Source organism: Cavia porcellus, unplaced genomic scaffold, assembly GCF_034190915.1.
Source record: "Cavia porcellus strain 051 isolate PalLab524CR breed Dunkin Hartley unplaced genomic scaffold, mCavPor4.1 scaffold_21, whole genome shotgun sequence".
NCBI lineage: Eukaryota > Metazoa > Chordata > Mammalia > Rodentia > Caviidae > Cavia > Cavia porcellus.
In genome coordinates, this window is record NW_026947504.1 from 61,989,623 (window position 1) to 62,010,430 (window position 20,808).

Sequence of the window (20,808 nt, forward strand, 5' to 3'; positions counted from 1 at the left end):
TACATTTACAATTATTCCTTTGTCATGTTGAGTATTACACAGTGCTTTTTAATGTCCTAGCTATCACTCTTAATTTAGAAAAGCAAGTACATGACAAGATTTCAGCTCACAACCTGCATACAGAGAAACACACACAATGTTAGCTTCACAGAACTTCACAAAGTGAGCACATTCATGCTCCGGCTCACAGCTTAAGAAACAGCTCTCGCCACTGTGTTCTCTCTTGCGTGGTCCTTCCTCATGCCGTACTGAGTACTCTTCCCACATTCACTTGGGCCAGATTCACTCTGAACAACTTCCTTTATGCACCTTTAATAAAGCATTGCTACTGTTGAGAGAAAAAAAGGAAGGAAAGGAGGAGGGAAGGAAGGGCAACGGTAGAACCCTGACTCACAGACCAACCGTGAGAATAACCACTCCCTACTTAAAACACCACAGGACGCTAGTGCTGTTTTTGAACTTATGTAAGTGGAAATATCCTTACTACGTCCTTTGCTTTGGAATCTTTTACACAATAGAATGTTGTAAGAATCGCAAGACAACGTTTTATTATAGTGTTCTCTTTATCTCTGCTGATAAAACTTCTTCCCGAATGAAGCAGCGCTCTCTGTGTGTTTAGCCTTCTGATGAAGATGCAGTCAGCCTGAACGTGCCCATGTCGAACATCATGGAAGAAGAGCAGACCGTCCAGGAGGATGTGTGCCGTCGCCTCACCCCAGCTGCAGGTCTGCCAGGCACCGCTCGCTTTTCAATCAGTGCTGTGTTTAAAATAACAAGTGTACAACCACTAATGCCTACTTTGATTTAATAATGATTTTCTAGCTGCCGTCATATATAAAATCCCCAAGCCTTGATAAGATAACACAATCCAAATTAAGTCTAAATGGAGGGTAGTGGTTGCTGGCGGCTGTCACCCAAGTGTGGATCCAAAGACCCACACTCCTTTCATCTGTGACTTCACCGTCCAGAGTTTCCGTGTCCCTTTATGTGAAGCAGGAAAGCGGAGAGCATGGAGGTTTGCTTATGGTGAGGCTTCTGCAGGCGGGGCTGGAATTAATGCCCATGACGTGAAAGAAAGACTTCATTCCACGATGCTGATAGGTTATGTGTTCAGGAATCTACATGACTTTGGACAGTCAGCTGCTCTGAATTTCCTCTCCTGTAAGCGCAGTGATTTGATTAGGTAACTCTAGTCTCCTTTATAACTCTACACTTCTGTAGTTCTTCAGTAGTCACCAAATGATCATTCAACATAGTGACATGCATAGCTTCAAACTCCTGTTCCCTTCAAATCTCTTCAAAATACATACTTCATATCCTCAAGTTACACGGAGAGTGTTTTGGCGGCTCCTGTTTCCTCAGTGGCTTTGAAAGAAAACACTAAAATTTAATGTTTATTGACTTGTGGCAGAAAGTATTTTATGATATACAAATAGTAGTGTATTGAGATATGAATTATCTCCCTGTGACTCTGCTCTTGTTAGTCATGAGAGCTAACTAAAGAAACTCAAAACTTTTGTTTGCTTTCAATTTTTACATTTTTTTAGGTTTAGTGTTTAATAAGATGATGTTAAAACCATACATTGTCCAAAAATACAGTTGTATACAGTACTTATGTACAAATACAACTGTCACCATGTTAACTCAAATGAACTTTGTCACATAACGCAATACAGGTGGCTGTGTTGCAAGCAAATTTTTTTTCAAGTAAAAGGATTCCATAGTCTGCTATGAGTTGGTTTTTTCCCTGCTCTGACCTGGGTGTCCTGCTGGCTCATAGTCTTTAGAGGGTGCTCTTTGTAGTCTTCAAATGGGTCAGCATGGTTCCCCCATGACGTTTCTGTTGCCTCCCGACATCCCTTGAAACTTGTTCTAAGTGGGTGTTTGCCAGCTGAGTATGTGTTTGCCTCTGTCCTGTAATTTCTTTTGTTTGAGGATTTGGAGCTCTTGTGTAGTCTTATCCCACACTCTTCCTTGGGGTTGTTTCCTGAAGTGCAAGAGTCATACTTAACTGATTCTTTTTTTGTTTTTTAATTCCTAAACTGCATAGAATAATACCTGCTAGAGCAGCTGCTCAAAAAATATTTGAATTTGTAATTTGAAGTACTTAGTCACTTATTACCAAGCCTTTTTTTTAATCATTTCTTTTCTTCATTCCTTAAACATAAGGAGAAATTCAGGCCTTAAATTTTAAAATTCAGCTTGGGACTTTCTGTTTCTTTTACTTTTCTTCCTCTCCCTCCTATTTTTAATCTTTTCCTCACATCTTGCAGGGAAGAGAACATTTGAGTCACTCATATACCTTCATAATAGGTAAGAGGAGACGAGGTGAACCAATAGATAGCACATTTACGGATCATCTCTGCTTTGTGCTTCTGTTTGTGAAATCATGCTTCTTCCTTTCTCCGTATTTTCCTAATAGGGGAATTTCATCAGGAATTTCAGCCAGAGCCTTCTCTTTTGGGTGACAGCAACAACTCAGAACAAGAACGAGACCAGTTGGCAGATGGAGCAGATGTTCTCCACTCAGGATTTATGAGCTATATTAAGGCAAGATTTTGAGTATCAACTAATTTTTTGTATTCATGCTCTTCTGTTTCGCACTTCGGAATTTAAGTTCAAATTGTCCAATCCATCAGCTTCTGAAAGTGTAGCATTTCTGGTTTTTGACGTTAGGACCTGACCTCAGCCATGCGTACCTTTGAATTTATCTGTATATGTATGTATGTATATATATGTGTGTGTATGTATATATATATGTTTTGCTCTCATCTGCATTTGTTGCTCAGCTGATTACTCCTTACTAATTTAACAAGTTAGCAAACATAGAGTTACCATCACTGCTCACAAAAAGCTAAAACACACAGTTTCATATTCTCAATATGTTATTGGTGCATATTTTGCTTTAGAAAACAGATTGAATATCCCTTATCCAAAGTGCTTGGGACCAAAACTGTTTTCAATTTCAGAGTTTTCCTTTGGAAATGTTTGCATAGATGGATGACTATTCCTTACCTGAAAATTTGAAATCTCAAATGTTGTAAAATCTATAATTTATTGAGCATTCAAAATGCTGGAGAGAAAAGCAGAGAGTCTGAAAACCTGGAAATAGACTTCTTTGGCCAGATATCTTTAAGGAGACTTATTCCCAAACAGCTGCAGTTGCCGTGAGATGCTGAAAGGGCTTCTGGTTGGTCAGGAAGATCTTTCCTCGGCACAGGAGGAGAGGATAACTGGGCCTGCACGGAAGCCTGAGAGTGAAGTTCTGTTTCGTGGCAGGGCAAGGCACTGTGGGACATTTCTGCCAGCCCGTTTGGAAGGCTGAAGCTTACCGTTTTGGTAAAATACAGATGTATCATGCTTCCGAGTTACCTTGTTGAAGCCACAAATGGGCTGTCGAAACCCATCTGTTTTCCGAGGATCAAGTCACCATGTCTGTGTTCAGCCTAAACAACGTCTCCGAGGATCACCTTCAGGGCCCTTGAGAGGAAGAGCTGACTTTTATAGTACTTGAGGCTCTGATGTACACAAGCTGTCTTTATGCCCTCAAGACAGAAATAACAAACCTACCACATGTGTATGGAACACAGTGATTTAAAATAATTACAAAAGTGAATGGAAGGAACCCAGGCATAGTGGTGCTCATCTGTAATCCCAGCACTTTGGGAAGCTAAGACAGGAGGATTGCAAGTTTAAGTCCAACATGAGCAACTGAGCAAGATCTGGTCTCAAAAAATAAAAAATAGGCTGGCAAGTGCCTTCCTGGCAAGTGTGAGATCATGAGTTTGATCCCTGTTACAAAAACAAACAAACTAAAAAAAACAGCTGGCAGTGTAGCTCAGTGAGAGCTCCTGGGATCAAGCCCCAGTACTGGGGGAAATAAAAAGAATAAAAAGTGGAAGGATGACATCCAGGAAGCTTTACTCTCAGTTGTAATCTGTCCTCTACCCATCAATTATTATTTCTGCCCTCCTCTCCCACTGAGGTCATTTTTAGGGGGCACCTTCATTGTTTACCTTGCTGACTACAGGTGCACCCATCAGCCTCGTGTGCAGCGCCACCCCCTGTATGTCCATGCTCACACCTACACACACTTTCTGTTCTGCCCCAGATATTTTCTTAAGATACAAATCTAATCCCTGTATTCTTGGCCAGGGTTCTCACAAAGCTCTCCCAGATTTCACCTGTTTGTCACTTGGATGTGCATTTCAGTTATAAAAATATGGAAAATTAGGTTTTGCTCCATTTTATCAAAAGAGTTCATCTTAAGTTGAGAATCAAAAGACACTGTGAATAGTTCGTTAAAAAAATGTTCAAATTTAGGTTCTGCAAGAAAATAAATTAATGAGTGGAGAAAAGTATACTATTTCAGAGTATAAGTAAAAGTATAATGATTTCAGGAGGCTTATGGCAGGTGGATATTTCAGGGCTGTGGACGTTTGCAGATTGAATATCAGTCTCAGGAAGTCAACTTGGAAAACGTTTCCAGGTTGAAAGATACTTGTCCTGGAAAGTCAAGCAAAAAATGATAATAACTTAAATAAAACCTAAAACTAAAACAAGGCAAAGAAAAAGTTGGACATGGAAATCAGACCCAGATTGGGCCACTCCGATAGTCTGTAAATGTGTTCTTGATACCCAGAAAGTGTGTCAAATAATCAGGAGCATTAAAAGTTCTGTTTTGCATAAGCCTGGCTTATTGACTGGATTAACATCCTCTACTTTTGTAACTACAGTCTATTTTCATTAGTACGATACTGTCTAAAGTCACCAGGCATATTAAATTATCCAGTACTAAGCCACTGCACCTAGAGAAAATAGAGTTAAGTTCCTGTGAGCCTTTGGTCATATTTTTGTCATCCAATCAGTGCACAACTTTGTTTTATGTGTGTTTCTGCTTAAAGACATCTTATTTAATGTACAGCTATGCGTTGTTTAATGATGGTGATAAACTATGGGAAATGCATTGGTAAATCATTTTGCAAACTTCATAGAGTGTATTTACATAACAAACGTGGCTGGAGCACCACCACACAGTAGACTGTTGTGGGCCACAGTTGTCAGTGCAATGCACTAATAAGAAAATAATATATGGCCACACCTATGGTCTCTTTAAGGTACCTGGCAGCATTCTTGGGCTTCAGATGTAAGACAGCATCTCAATACTGTGTTTATGGACCATTTTAAATGGTGAAATTTTAAAATGGCACAAAAGTATGAAAATATGGTACTAGATGGGCACTAAATAGACTGAGCATGACCTTGGGCCACCTCAGCGGGGAAATTGCACATCTTCACACTCCTGGTGTTCATCCCTCTCCATATCTGTGAATGATTTTGAAAACACTACAAGTGACAATTAGAGCTACAGATAAGTTTTAGTGATTAAGCAGTTTGCAAATGCAGAATCCACTGTATAACCATGTAATTTAGCAAAAAGAAACTCAGTAAGGTTATTGGTATCCTGAAAAGAAGAAAAAATATCTAAGTGTTTTTATACCACCAGCTCCTTTTCATTTTGAAACTGAAAATCAGAAGAAAATACCATGTAGGGCACTTTTACTCCAGGCTCTCACTGTCATCTCAAGAGTGATACAGCGGTTTCTATGCTTGCTTTACTGTGCACTAGATTTGTAATCAGTATAGGAAGAACCTGGAGCCTTTGAGCTAGAGACTGCATTGGAAAGTGCTGGCGTTCAGACTCACTGGTCTTGAGTTAAGTGCCTCTCAGTCCACGTCTGGCATTCTGTCCTTGACAGAGACACGGAACCATTCAGGGATGGCTTCCATTCTAGCACCAGCCTAGTTAAAGCATCATTTCTCTGTGTCAGAGATGAAAGCACGAAATGTGTGAAAGCACCACAGGGGACCTGGTTTTCTCAGTCCTCACCCATTACAGTGTCTTCGGGGAATGACATGGGGAGGGGCCCATTTGAGAGACGTTCGACATTATAAATGTCAGAACTGCGGGATGCATCGTGAGGCTCATCTTTGTTAAGAATATTTATTATGCTTTCTTTTTTCCAACAACACACACATGCATGCAAAGTACACACCCCTTGTCACATGAACACTGGAATGCATGTTCACTTGTGCATGTGGCAGGAATCTGTCAACACCAGGAGTGCTAAAGAAGCAGGAAGCCCAGTTAAGTTTCCAATTTCTGCTCCTAAGCTAACAGATGCTATAGTCCTGAGCCAGGTTGTTTTGATTTTAGTTTTTAATTGTCTAATTTTTAATGGCAGTAAAATACATAACAATGTAAAATGTAGCATTATAGCCATTTTTTAAGTGTTCACTTTGGTACGCATTAAGTACATTTACATTGTTGGGTAGTTCTTTTTACAAAACTTGGTATTCTTTTCATCTTTAAAACCCTATATTAGTCACTTTCCCATTGCTGGGAAACCATATTCATCACATACAACTTAAAGGAAGAGAGAATTAATTCAGTATAGAGGAAGAGAGATGTAAGTGGCTTATAGTTTCAGAGGATTTGGTCTACCGTTGACTCCGGGGCGGCAGCAGCATGATGGAAGGGCATGGAAGAGGAAAGCTGCAGACCTGGTAACCAGGAAGCAGAGGGAGCAGAGAGGAGCTGTGCATAAGAATATTGTATATTCTTCCAGGACACAGCCCCTGTGATTCACCCACAGTGATCTGTCTCTTCCAGCCAGGCCTGACTCCTAAGGGCACATTGAACTATTAATCCACTGCACAGTGTAACACTGCCCGATGGAGTCACCTTCCAAAAGCCCCACCACCGAACTCACAAGATTTTGGGGGGCATTTTATTTTATTTTATTTTATTGTCTTTTTCCTTTTTATCGGTACCAGGGATCGAACTCACGACTGCCTGCTTGCAAGGCAGGCGCTTATGCCGCTGAGCTAAATCCCCAGCCCCATTGGGGGGCATTTTAGATCAAAGCCATGGCATACCTATTGAACGACCTCTTCTTTCCCTACATCTCCTTTCTGCTGCTTAGAGCCAACATTCTACTTTGTTTCCATGAATTTGACTATTTCAGGTATCTTGCATGAGTGAAATAATGTTTATTGTCCATTTAGCTTATTTCACTTAGCATAAGCTCCTCAAGATTCTTCCATCCATGTAGCATATGTGAAAATACGCTCTTTCTAAGGCTGATGTTCCTTTATGTGTCTCTACCATGTTTGGTTTGTCTATTCAGCTACCTCTGGAGACTGGGCTTGCTTGTTGGCTCCAGTGAATTACGCCGCTATAGATGTGGGCCAGAGCAGTTTTCACTGATGACCAGTGGTTCTCAGGAAACTTGTATGTTCTGTTCTGTACACAGGACAGGGAAGAAGACTGTGAAGAGCTCTTACGGATAGAAGAGGATGCGCATTGGCAGAACGAGGGAATGTGAGTGTCTGGGGCCTGCTTACGGGCCACCTTCCTTGCAAAATTCACTTTTGGAGCACACTGGGTACCCTGTCCTGATGTAATTTGACCCACTTTTCTGTGAATGAGTTGATATTCTTACCCAGTGATAAAAAGCTGCCAGTTTTTCTGTGTCCCATGCTTGTCACAGAATTGGGCTATATGGTGTGACTTAGACTGTATTATGCTACTGTAATGCAGTACCATAGACTGTTGCCATGTAGATACTACACATGTATCTGGTTTGCAATTTTAGAAGTCAGGAACTCCAAGATGAAGAGGCTACATATACTGAGGGCCTTTTGGCCGCATCATACATGGCAGATGACACCACATACCAAAAAAGTGCAGGAGAGAGAACAAGAGAGACCAGGAACCCTTTTAAGGAGGAACCCACTGCTGTGTAATGAGATTACTTCTTTCATGAGGTATCTTAGTTACTTCTCTTGATACCGAGACACAGTACCTGACACCTACAGTGCTAAGGAGAAGAGGTTTATTTTGGTTTACAATTTTTAGAGGTTTCAGTCTACAGTTGGCTGGCTCCTGAGCAGGGAGCTCATGGCATAGGAGTGGGAAGTAGCGAGAAATCAAGGGAGGAGAAAGGGAGATAGACTCTTTCGGGCCATACCCGTCAGTGACCCACCTCCTCCAACCAGGACCCAGGACCCTTAGTAGCATCACATTTAGCTATAAACTCATCAATGTACTAATCCTCTGATGAGTATCACATTCCCACGATCCAGTCACCTCTGAAAAGCCTCACCCGTGAACACATGAGGCTTTGGGGGGGAACATCTAGATATAACTCATCACATAAAGTCGGAGCCCTAATAACCTTTTAAAAGGTCTCACCTCTCCACTGTGGTGTTCAGGCTTAGGTTTCTCAGACACCTTAAACCATAGCATTGTGCAAAACAGTACCTCTTTGTAGGCCTAGAGTTTCATCTGATTTGAGATGGTGAGTAGAAATGTCATGCAGAGAATTAGCTAGTATGTCCATCCTGAGATTTTACATTCCTTCATTTGCCTTAAGAAGTCAATGACTGGACCAAAACATTGTACTGCTAGAATTCTTCACCCAGGGATTTTTGGTTTTAAACCTTAGAAAAGCACCAATCTCTAATGACTTGGTCCCAAGTCTAGTACCTGTTATAGATAACAGTAATATGTGCAAGCACAATCTTAAATACAGCATAGGTCAGAACTTACTTCATTTTTACCATAATCCTGTGAGATGTTGTCCTCCACTTCACAGATGACAAAAACAGGGTCACAGAGAGATTGTCTTGCCCGAAGGTTACAGAGGACCAACATTTGTCCAATAGGAGTCTTGGCCATGTGAATATCCTCTATAGTCTAATGTCTATGAAGGTTTATTTCGGTAAGATTCACAAAACGGAATAAGTGACTTTGTCAGATGATGAGGCATTTCCAGAGGATCTGAGTTTGGATCTTGGGGAATAGAGTAGATTTTTTTGTTCCTAGAATTATGTTTTCCATGATGTAGAATGGACCTTGCATCATACCTTGTGGAGATCTCCCCACTCAATGAGGATATATCATTTGCTGAATTTTTTTTCTACTTAGAGTCATTGACTTGTATTGTAGTCTGTGGTAGAAACAGCTAAGGTTGATCAAATCTTTCTCACACTTTAAAAATACTGGAAAGTGGGCTGGGGATTTAGCTCAGCAGGCATAAGTGTCTGCCGGGCAAGCAGGAGGTCATAAGTTTGATCCCTGGTACCACACACACACAAAAAAAAACCTGGAAAGTGTCTTTCCAGTTACTGTCTATATTACCACCTATTCACTGGATATACTTCTGTGATTCCAGGGAATCCTAGCTTGATTAGAGAATCACAGGATCCACAGGGGAAGAGAGTTATTTTTAGAACTAGATAAAACTTTGGAAACTTCATTTTCAATTTTACAATTTGCTGTTTTTAACCCATACTGTAAATCAGGATTATCTCTAGAGCTTTATAAAATATCCCAACCTACTAGGTGTCAGACCTATTGGAAATATTCTACCTGGCATGTTTTTAAAGCTACACAGATGATTTTGCTGTATGAGCTTCAGACATCACTGTCCCACACTGAACCTTGTATTGTGTCAAAGTAAGAAACCTGAGCCATGCTGCTTAAACTGGAGTTGGAAGCTGGGCATTAGTGCAGACCTGTCCTCACCGCCTACCAGAAACCCTGTGGAGCTCAAGAGAGCAGGCCTATTGCCTGATTGTGCTCAGGAGCAGTTGGAGGCTATGCAGTGGTGAACCGAGCTGACTTCCCAACCCACAGTCTCTTCCCGCCACACTCTGGCTCCTACCCTGAGGGCACTGATATGTCTTCATTGTCATGTTGAATTTGTCAAAATCAGTTTTACAAGTTTACTCTTAAGAACCTAAATGGTGCTCATGTTTTAATGATCGTTTTCATTCTCATACTTGGTTTATGTTACAGAATAAGTTCATCCAAAGATCAGGACGTGGATATAGCAATGATTGAGCAGCTGAGAGAAGCAGTAGATTTGCTGCAAGACCCCAATGGGTATGATGTCTCCCTGACCTGGCTTTCCTGTGTGAATAATGCCTACCAATTTATGGAATGCATTATCTAGATTTCTACTATACTTTTTGCACACAGTTTGATATCGATCTAACCTCTAACAAAGTGAAGTCATTTTAATTACCTACGTTTCAAGATCCAAATGGGATAGAGTCCAATTTCTGCAGAAATTGAGATCAATTCCGCTTTCTGCCTTGTAATGAAATTCGTTCACTTCTAATAAAGTTCTTATGGGATTTTTTAATATAACTCTTAGAAAACAGAAATATGATAAAAGTGTGTAAAGTTTAAGCTGCCAACTTATAGAAATATAAGACAATTTTTCTAAATGGAAATTAAATAAACAGTACTATATGTATCTGGTAGTGCCAAATAAGAACTTCTTACAATGTCAGTATGCTAACTAACACATTTTTGAAGACTGGTTTTGTAGATTACATTTTAAAGTTGGCCATCATCACTCATATGCACTCAATACAGTTGATATATTTTTTAGTTTCTTAGCTAAGGATAATGGAATTCACATAGACAAAATGTTTTCCAGTAAGGTGATATTAAATATCAGGTAATAACTACATGACTGCTAAGAAAATACATTCAAGGCTTATCTTTAGTAAACTATCCAGTAAATCTTTAGTAAACTATCCCTGCAAATTTAAACATGAAGATTATATGGTTTTATAATAAGATGAGCATGAGAATCACACCATAGCACTCTTAGCTGTGTTCTGGGGATTTATGAAAATGTGGTTAGTGAATCCAGAATTCCAGTAAAAACATTCCGAGAATGTTGTCTGGCCCTGAAAGAATAGTGGCAGGTCAGGTTAAGTATGGCTGGAAATGTTTAGCAATTAATACAAAAAACATTTTAGTTCTGCAGATATCAACTGAGTGCTTAGAACAGGGAAGATGTACAGTGTGTGCCTTGGGCAATATAAAGATGAACAAAACACAGTTCCCGCGTCCTGAGTACTTGTACTGCTTGTAGCTATAAGAGCTAGAGGTTGCCTTGTGCAGTTATTTATAAGTGCAGTTGATTTACGTGGTTGAGCTAGAGGTAAGCAAAATGGTAGAGTGAGTCCTTGACCCCAGTAATGGGGAGATGCCTGGGTTAATCTGCTGGAAGCCTGGGATGTTTAACTGTGGTCTTTAATGACTGGCAATTTTATGGAGAAAGTAAACTCTGGATTGAATGAGAAGCATGGGCAAAGGCATAGAGGCCAGAGAAAATGGGACTGGCTCGGAAAAGGTCTGATAAAACAGAGATTCTCCACCCCGGCTTATCTCAGTATGACTCATGAAACTTTTTCAAAATAGATACCAGGCATGGGGCTCAGGGTTGCCCAAGCTTCTGCTGTGCAGCCAGGACAGAATCATCAGCAAGGCAGTGTGGAGAAGGACAGGGTATATTGGTGAGCTTTCTGGTGTGGTAACAGTGCTGGAGATAAATCAATTTAGACAAGATTTATTTCAGTGCATGGTTTTGGGGGTTCAGTCCATGACTAATGGGGCCTGTTGCTTTGGACCTTTGGTGGCCCATATCATGGTGGGAGCCCTGGGAAAGTAAACGCATTCATCTCATGGCTGGATGTAAAGAGCAAGGAAGAGGAATGGTCAGGATCTCAGTATTCCCTCCAAGTGCACGCCGCCATATGACCCGAGCTCCTACCAGACCCACCTCTTGAAATGTCCATCGCCTTCCAGCAGCACTATAGCCTGGGGACTGAGGCATAATATATGGTCCTTTAGGGGATATTCAGCTCAGCCATAGTGTGGGAGATGGCTTCAGATGCTGTGCTGAGGCGCTGTGACTTTATTTTACTTGTATAGGAAGGCAGTGGTGGTTTTGGAATATGATTATTCATGTTCATAAATCTCCCTAACATTTGACTTAAACCCTGGCTTAATAGGCGTTGACACAAGAATGTTTAAAGAGTTGAATTCCACATAATTGCCTAGAGTAGTTAATAAGAAAGCAGGAAGCAGGACAAGAGAGCCTGTGTGTGTACCCATGTACACACGTGTAAAATTACAATGAATCAGGAAATGGCATCTCTGGTAGAAAGAAGTAAATTCCAAACACAGCTTCAACATCAGTTAATTTAGACACGTTGTATGGATTTTAATTAGATTTCTCTCCCTAAAACAATCTACTACTTTGACTACTTTATTTGTTGTTTATCTTGAAATACTATAATATGTAACTCTCATTTTCAAATACTATTCCAATGTTATAGTGGATCACATGTTAGTAGCCTATTAAAATGTTATTAGCCTGTTAAAATACCTGTCCTTTAACATGGCTTGTAACTTATATTACATAAGAATTTCCTGGCTTTGTAGATCTTTGGGGTGGGTGGAATCCTTACTTCTTAAAACTATAGAAATTCAGTGACTATGTGGAAGCCAGTTGCAAAATTAAAAATACATATCAGTTTACATATAAATGTTTTGTTTGTTTTGGTGCTGGGGATTAAACCTAGGCCATTGTACATGCTGGGCGAGCACTGTACCACTGAGCTACATACCTAATCCTGAATTCTTATTTTTATAGTGATAATATTAGCACATGTCAGAAAGATCTGTTATAACCAAATGTCTTGTTACATACACTGTAACGTGGTACTCTTAGCAACTTGCTTCTCTGAATGCAGTTTTGAGATAAAGTTTAGTATATTTTAGCTCTATAAATTATGATTTTATCAGAAATTACTGTCTTATTGTAAAGAAGTTGGATTTCATTACTAGTAGCAGTTAGAAAATCACATTTAGGGATATGTTAGGAAAATACCATGTAGTTTGAAATTTCTTCCATAAACCTTTCATAACTTAATCCTAAAGATAAATGTCACTTTTCAATGTGTTAAATTTTTGAAGTAAGTATGACCAATTACATTTATAAAAAATAAAAGTTTAATAAACTCATGGAGTCTTTTTTCCTCTGCTCTTTAGATTAAGCACAGATATTACAGAAAGAAGTATTTTAAATCTGTATCCTATGGGAACTGCAGAAGACTTAGAATTACCAGATTCTGCATTAAAGTATGTTTGCCTTTTTACAGCTAAGTAATTTTCTCTTTTTTATTTTTACATTGAAATATTCATGCTTTCAATGTCACTTCATGGGTTTTTTCTTTCCTTATTCTTGTAGTGGTCAAATAGAGCTGGAGACACCGGCAGTGTGTGAGGTAAGACCATGACTTTACAGATGGCCACCGACAGGGGGAACAGAATTTTTAAGAGTGAGGATTATCCATATATTTGATCAAGACCCAATTTTCAACTGCTAGATATTTTTATTCTTTTTACTTTGACTTATTTGTTATATCTCACCTTCCATGGAAGACAAAAGCTGGCAGTTTCTCTCAGATTATGTGAATTTTTTGCATAAAAGATAGTCTGGATGAGTCAGGCAGTGGCCACTGAGATACAAAGGGAACCTACTGTGTCAGAGGTTGGAGGCAGGACCATTCAGAGCAGGTTCTAGAACCAAAAAAAGTCTGGTTTGGTAAAAATAAACCAGAAGAGACCTGAAAAGTAACGACATATGAATTGGAGGTATCCAGGATCAAAAGAATACCATGAAGAGATACTGATGGGGTTATCTGGGGACAAGAAAGTTCGCAAGACCTGCATGGGACTTGGAATTTGAGAAGCTGTTCACATAGCAGTTTTGACATTAAACTAGAGATGAACTTAAAAGGTCCCAAAGAGAAACTGTTATCCCAGTCGTGGAGAGGTAGCTCAGAGGTATAATTCTAGAGTTAGGACTTCTTGCAACCTGTTCTATCCCTTCTTAGTGAATGGGGTTAGGATGGCTGCATTAGCAAAAAAAAAAAAAAAAAAAAAAAAAAAAAAAAAAAAAAAAAAAAAAAAAACATGTACAAACCAACATGTTCACAGAGTATATGGTTTCACTGTCAAGCTTAGGGACTTGGAATTGTGCTGGGGATCAGCCTCCTCCCAAAGACTTGCTAACTTGGGCGAGTTAATTAACCTCTCTAATCTTAGCCTTCATTTTGGTAAACTCGGCTCATAATAATAGCTATTGTAAAGTTCAAATAAGATGATTCAAGAAATGTCGCACAACACAAGGCATCTGAATGTTAGTTCTTATTCTATTACTCTGTTATTGCTTTTGGTGTGGCTTTTGGAAGAAATCACAGTACCACCTCTGCCCTGCAGAGAGGTGTCATTGAATTACCTGCTAGTAGGACAGAAGGATGCTTTTTATTAGCAGGGTGCTCAGGTCTTATTTCCTCAGACTCTCCATTTAGATCTATTGTGGTTCTCTGAAAACTATTTATAAATGCCATATTTCGAAGTAACTTTAAACTGATAAAAGACTGCAAAAAATAAAAGTATGAGTTTCTACACAAGGATGCAAAAAATTAGTCTCATAGTCAAATTTACTAGTTATGAGTTGAACATCCCTAATCTGAAAACTTTTAAGTGAAAAGATACTCAAAAATCTAAAATTCTGAGCACGAATAGAATGCTGCAAATGCACTACAACATATAAATTTATCTTTAGGCTATGTATATGAGAGATATATGAAATATAAGTTAATTTTATGTTAGACAAGGGTCCTGTTCCAAAGATACCATATTACATATTTGCCAGTATTCCACAGTCTGAAACCCAAAACACTTCTGGTCCCAAACTCTACATAAGGGAGACTGAGGCTGTGTTAACATTCTACCTGGCAGTGTTGTTTTTTTTGGCTTTTCCTTCTCTCTCCTCTCCACATAACACTAATTCTTCTAAAACATTTAAGGGTAAGTTTTATTCATCACAGTTTTTACCCTAAAATATTTCAGTGTATGTTTTCTAAGAATGGGGTTTTATCTTACATAATCACAGTTCAGTTATGAACTTCATAGACTTACACTGAGGACAAACACACTTTGATCTCTACCACCCGTGGTCCAGATTGACCAGTTAAATCTAAAACACTCTTCAAAGCAGTGTTCTCCCAGTACAGATATTGCCTTCAGTGTCAGGTATTTATAGTCTCCTTTACTCTGGAACATTGCATAACCTTCCTTTGATTTGTGGCCTTGAAATTTCAGGCTTGCCTGGAGTCACTGTGTAAGCCAGGCAGGCCTTGAAATTTTACAGAATACAAGCCTGTCTCTTTTTAATAAAGTGTCTTTCCTTTGGTGTTTTTTGGGCACTTGCTCATGATTAGATTGAGGTCTGCTGTTTTCCTATTTGGAATCCTGCCCAGGTGACGTTGTGCACACTCAGGGTTTCACATTTGGGAGCGTGGTATGTCTCCATCTGTCCCTCATTGGTCATGTTAATTTAATCACTCAGTTGAGGTGTAACCACATTTCTCCACTGTATAATCATTTTTAAAATTTTCCCTGTGTAACTAAAGTAACTAAAGACTGTGAAAAGATACCGGAAGATCATTTTGGTGGCTGGGCATGTTTGCCCACACCTATAATCCCAGCCCTCTGGGAGACTGAGGCAGGAGAATTGAAAGTGAGAGCCCAGCATGGGCAATGTAGTTACTGACTTCACAAGGCCTTGTCTCAAAATAACAAACAAAACAATGCAAAACAAAATTCTAGGGATACAGTTCAAAGTAAAAGCCTTGAGATAAGCCCTGAGTCCAGCTTGGACTTCCTGCAAGCAAGTCACTGCGTGCTGTTTCTTCCCCAGAGTGAACTCCCTCCCTGCTCTGATCAGGCCAGTTGAATTATGTGCCAGGTATAACCTACCTTGGAACTTGTGTGAAAGCTACCTTGGCACTTTTATTAAAGCATGCTGCTTAATGTCCTAGAACTTATATGAATGTAGATTTTTTTCTTTTTTTTTTTTTTTTTTTTGGTGGGGAGGAATATACCTAGTTTCCAACTGCAAGAATTATCAAGAAGATGCAAAATCTCTAGGAGAAATGATACTGTCCACTATCACCGTTCAACTCATAAAGCTTTATGTTACTTCAATCTAATATAAGAATTTGTTTCTTTGGCTGAGGAGAGTTGTATTTGATGTAAGGAATTCTTTTATCTTCCTTCTTGGGGCAGTTCTCTCTTTGATAAACAGAGGTCCATGATTTTAAAAAGGAAGGAAAAGAAATTCATGAGAATAACGAAAAGAAAGTAAAGCACTGGATTCTCAAAACCATCGATCATGTTCACGCAGGTCCTCGTTTATGGGTGGTTACTTTAATATTCTCTCTTCCACCTTACTCAGGAAGACAGCAGCATCCTTCAGCGTAGGCTTCCCCCTGGTTCGCCACTTGTTGAGGTTCGCTGTGGAGGACTGGAGTGTGAAGGATGGCAGGTGGTCTCATTGCACGGGACAGATGTTGAAATACGTAGGGAAGAATATGAGATGGCCTGCAATCCCCAGTGTGCTCTGTGCTCTGGGAGACTGCACAGGGCCAGAAGTCTGAGGAGAGGGGAGTGGACTCGGACTGTGTGGCAGAGGCCAGGAGACAGCTGTGCAAGGCAGCTGTGGTGGACTCGGTACCCTGTGGAAGCCAGGAACCACGATGAGTGAGGCCAGGCTATGGAGCAGTCTGCAGTTGGGAGCTGTTTCCATCTCTGACCTGAAATGTGCTTTAAAATTTTACATTTATCATGGGGAATTGATCCATGTACACAGCTCATCTTAATTCTTTTTATTTGTCTCCTGCCCCTCCCATCCCTTTCTCTCCTTCCAACTCTTGGTCCGCTTCCCATTTATAAGAGCTCTGTATTCATTTTTTTCTTTCAATTTCTTTTCCTTCCCTGTATTTCTTTTCTGAAAAAGATCATCCTACTTCCTATTATCTATTTTTTTCTCTTCATATTTTGGGTTCCTCATATATGAAAAACTACAACATTTAAGCTTGTGTGTTTGATTTATTTTACTTAATATTATGGTCTCAAGATGCATAAAATTATGAATGTCTCAAGTTCAGCCTTCTTTATGACAGAATAGTACTACATTATGTATAAATACCAAATTTTCTTTATCCATTCATCTGTTGATAGGTATCTAGGCCATTTCCAAAACTTAGGTGTGATGAATTGTGCTGCTATACACGTGGGTATTCATGTATCACTATAATATATGGTTTACCTTAACTCTTCCAGGGATGTTCCTGGGAGGGGAATAGTTAGTTGAATGGGATTTCTATTTTTATCTTTTGAGATAGCTCCATGCTGGTTTCCATAGTGGTTATACTAATTTACCTTTTTACCAACTGTGGAAAGAGTTCTTTTTCCCCTGCTACCTCACCAGCATTTGTTATTATTTAATTTCTTGATGGTAACCATTCATTCTGTTGTAAGTTTTCTCAGTGCTGTTTTAAGTTGAATTTTTCTAATGGCAGACAATGTTGATTAAACATACTTTAGAAGACTATCCTTATCAGATCTGTGGGGTATCATTGTCCTGTGTTCAGGAATAAATGCAAATTGTCTGCTTATATATACATTCTATCAAATAGGAGAAGGTATTGAGAAAACAATAGGAAAAATTAGAGTGAGGAACTTCTTACAGAAAGTATCAAACCCAGAATTACTTGTAACAGTTTTAACAAAGCTAGTAAGCGAAACATTAATGCCACTTTATTTTTAAAATGTTTGAACCTTGAATTCATGTTAAAGTTGGGAACACTTTTAAATAGCACTGCTCGGGAATGAATATCTTAATTTTACATGAATTTGGTGGCATGCGTGAAGATGTTTGTATTACCTGTCACCAAATTTTTTAGTAGAGTAGATCAGTAAGGTCCTCGTCACCGTGTAAAGAAGGTAGATCTGGGACAATACACCAGCATGTACACCTTTTGGGCTTCTTGTCTCTCAGCATTCCTCTCATACTGGTTTTCTAGGATTTTGCCCTCAGGCATCATTTCCCTGAAGAATCTCCCTGAAAAATCTGGCCACCTTTGTAGGCTTATGCATCCCCTAAATAAGAATGACTTCCGAATGCCAAATCTAGAGCTTGTGTCCCAAATCCCTCTCCTTTCTCCCAGTGTTCAGATTTCATCTCCATGCTCCTGTGAGTTTGCACTGTCTGTGTGGCTTAACTGAACTTCCTTTTGAACTGCAGTACCACACACCACCCAGTTATTTCAGGTGAACACTATTACAAGCACACTTTACTATAATTTTCTTTTAACCAGTGGTTGCCAAAGCACATTGATATTGAGCTGATCTCATGAGATTTTCCCAGGCAATTTGGGGTCTAGGCATATTGCATTTATTAAAAGTTCTCAATGTGATTCTGTATGTTTTGGAACTGCTACCCTGGACCATCTCTAAATGCCCATAATTAATTTGAGGCTGGGAACTGGCCTGTACCTTGGTAACCATGCAAGGTAGGCTATTGTTCATGGACTCTTGGAAGTGAACTCTATGCTAGAAAAAATCCTTACCTTAATTTGTGTGATACCTCGGGTATAATTTTTTATGAGTACAGCTGCATACTTTTTAGAAATACTAGTGTAACCTACTTAGCTGCTTAACACTCTAATTAGTTCAGTGTATGTTTATTGTTTTTGACTGAGCCAGGGATGTGATGAAAGTAAGAAAAACACACTTTTGCCTCATCGCTGTGACAGTGTCAAGGAACGTACTAATTTTTTTCTCTTCTCTTCTCAAAGGTGCAAAATGACCTAACATTGCAGAGTAATGGAAGCCAGTACTCTCCAGATGAGGTAAGTTGCCTGAAGATTAATGAAAGCTGAGGTATTCCATGAAGGCTAAATTAGAATATCGTTTATAGAAATGTATAAACTAAGACTGTGATTAATGAGTTAGTTGAGGAGACTCAGAGGAACTCTCATTACGTCCCTCTCCTCTCATTGGCTACCACAGCCTTATCTGGCCCTTTGAATAATGAAGTTGCTTTTCATAAGAAACGTTTTTGAAAACCAAATGCAAGAACGTAACCTAAATAGACAACATTTAGAAAGTCTTCAGCATGTGTTTCTGTATAGATGAGACATCTGTCAGTGTTTCCTCATTGTGTTGAGTTAATGAAAGTCTTTGATACACGTGATCTCTTTGGGATGTAGGTACACACACAGGCTTTCATGCATGCCACTCTGCTGGAGGAAAAAGGGACTGCCACCTTCACAAGATTGCAAAAACACATTTGTAATGAGCAAATAAAAATTCACCCCAAAACAATATTCTGTTGATTATACTCACTTTGCAAATGTACCATTTGCAAAGTGATTTTTTTAAAAGGCAACATCACACAGCAGCACATGTAAACAGGGAGCGCTGTTATAGTAATCTTAGACCGTAGAGAATGATACATAGTTCTGCTTCATATTTTTTACCCTAATTTCCTTTTCTTCTAACTCACAGATGAGAGAGAACTCCCCCACCATGTTTCCTACCATTAACAGTACAGCTCCATTTGGCCTGAAGCCTCGATCAGGTAAATCAAAACCTCAGTCCATGATATCATCCCTCGACTAAATAGCTCGGTGGTTTCTCTTTAGCCTTTGAATTTATCCATGAACGCTGTGAGTTCTTGTAACCTCGACTCCTGGCAGCAGAACTGTATAAGCTCGGGAAGGTCAGAGATTGGAGCTATGATGTTAGTGAATCAGCCATTAGGTCCTGGCTATCAGCACTAGGTAGTTTCTTCTTTTGAATTAGAGCAAAGGAGAAACTGTGGTGGGAGCGTGCAGGTGGGAAAATAATAGCCTACTGAACTTTTTACCCAAGAAAAATAAATAGCTCTCTGTTCCCCAGTGACTCCTGCTGCTGTGCTGAGCGCTGGACTTCTTTGTCAAATATCTCCAGTGGCTTTCTTACCTATGTGTTTATTCATGTAACACAGAGATTACTTCAAGACTTGCGCAATGAGCAGTACTCATGAAAAACATCTTAGGAGAGAGCGTTCTGCTTGTTGCCCTACTAGTGTATTCATAAAAGGAAGTTATAAAAAAGGACTCCCAATAGAAAACTGTGTTTCTTCTGATTTCTCTACTTAAAGTTCTGGTGCTGTCTTTCTTCTTTTAGAGCCTCCTTTGAATTACTGTTTTTGACTTTGGCACACATGGAATACCCAGACATTTTTAAGCCAAAGCTGGTAAACAACTCAGTTGTTCTTGGATTTTCCAGTGAAGCATTTTGACAATAGTAGAAGCTATATATGTGTTTAGTTTGAAAAAAAAAAAAAATGTACCAATAGGAAAAAAACAGATGATTCATTAATAAAGGAAATGTTTTTGTTCTTGGAGCAAGTTGATTGATGGGCAGCATGTGGCCAGGTGTAATGGTTTTCTGGCAATTTGAATGAGCTGTTAAACAAAAAAGGCCTTTTGAGGAAGTGCTTAAGTAAGCCAAGAGTTCTAAATGTTTTGCTTTTGTTTTTGTGGTGCTAAGGCCCTCACACCTGCCAGGCAACCTGTCACTAAAGCCCACCCCCCAGTCCTAGAGGGTGTTCTCGGGAGAGTCATATTGTACATGAAATAAGGCTCCAATGGCTGGCCAAGTGTGGAACTCAGTGTATGTGACCAGATCTGGGCTGTATTTTTACTTCCTGGTCTTGACCGAGTGTTAGGAGAACAAAGACAAATCCAAGAATCCAACCAGCCCTTCTCTGTGGCCGCAGTGAGGACCACCAGGTCAGCACACTGAGCACCTCAGGCGGGAGTGCAGACTGTCTCTTAATGCTTGCATGCCATTTTACAGAATGTTAAAGTATTTCATATTGAGCGAGTCAGAAGCTGAAGGGATCTCTAAAGAACAATTTCTTCTGAATGTGTAGTCTTGGAATGTAGCTGTCAAATTGTTTCGGTGACTTTTTGATTTCTTTTATATAGTCTAGGCCAGTTATCAGAATTAGGTTTTTTCCCTGTAGATCATTT

General features: G+C 39.5%; 1 protein-coding gene across 4 annotated transcripts in view; it reads left to right on the plus strand.

Annotated features, from left to right (window-relative positions):
• Lrch1 (leucine rich repeats and calponin homology domain containing 1) overlaps nt 1–20,808 on the plus strand; it is a 179,561-nt gene that overhangs the window by 125,337 nt on the left and 33,416 nt on the right. For all 4 annotated transcript variants that reach the window (XM_063232773.1, XM_063232775.1, XM_063232774.1 and 1 more), the window contains exons 8-15: nt 620–725; nt 2,423–2,550; nt 7,317–7,384; nt 9,866–9,952; nt 12,923–13,012; nt 13,122–13,158; nt 18,583–18,636; nt 19,295–19,367. In XM_063232773.1, coding sequence (XP_063088843.1) covers nt 620–725; nt 2,423–2,550; nt 7,317–7,384; nt 9,866–9,952; nt 12,923–13,012; nt 13,122–13,158; nt 18,583–18,636; nt 19,295–19,367 — 643 coding nt within the window. The remainder of the gene's footprint in view (nt 1–619; nt 726–2,422; nt 2,551–7,316; nt 7,385–9,865; nt 9,953–12,922; nt 13,013–13,121; nt 13,159–18,582; nt 18,637–19,294; nt 19,368–20,808) is intronic.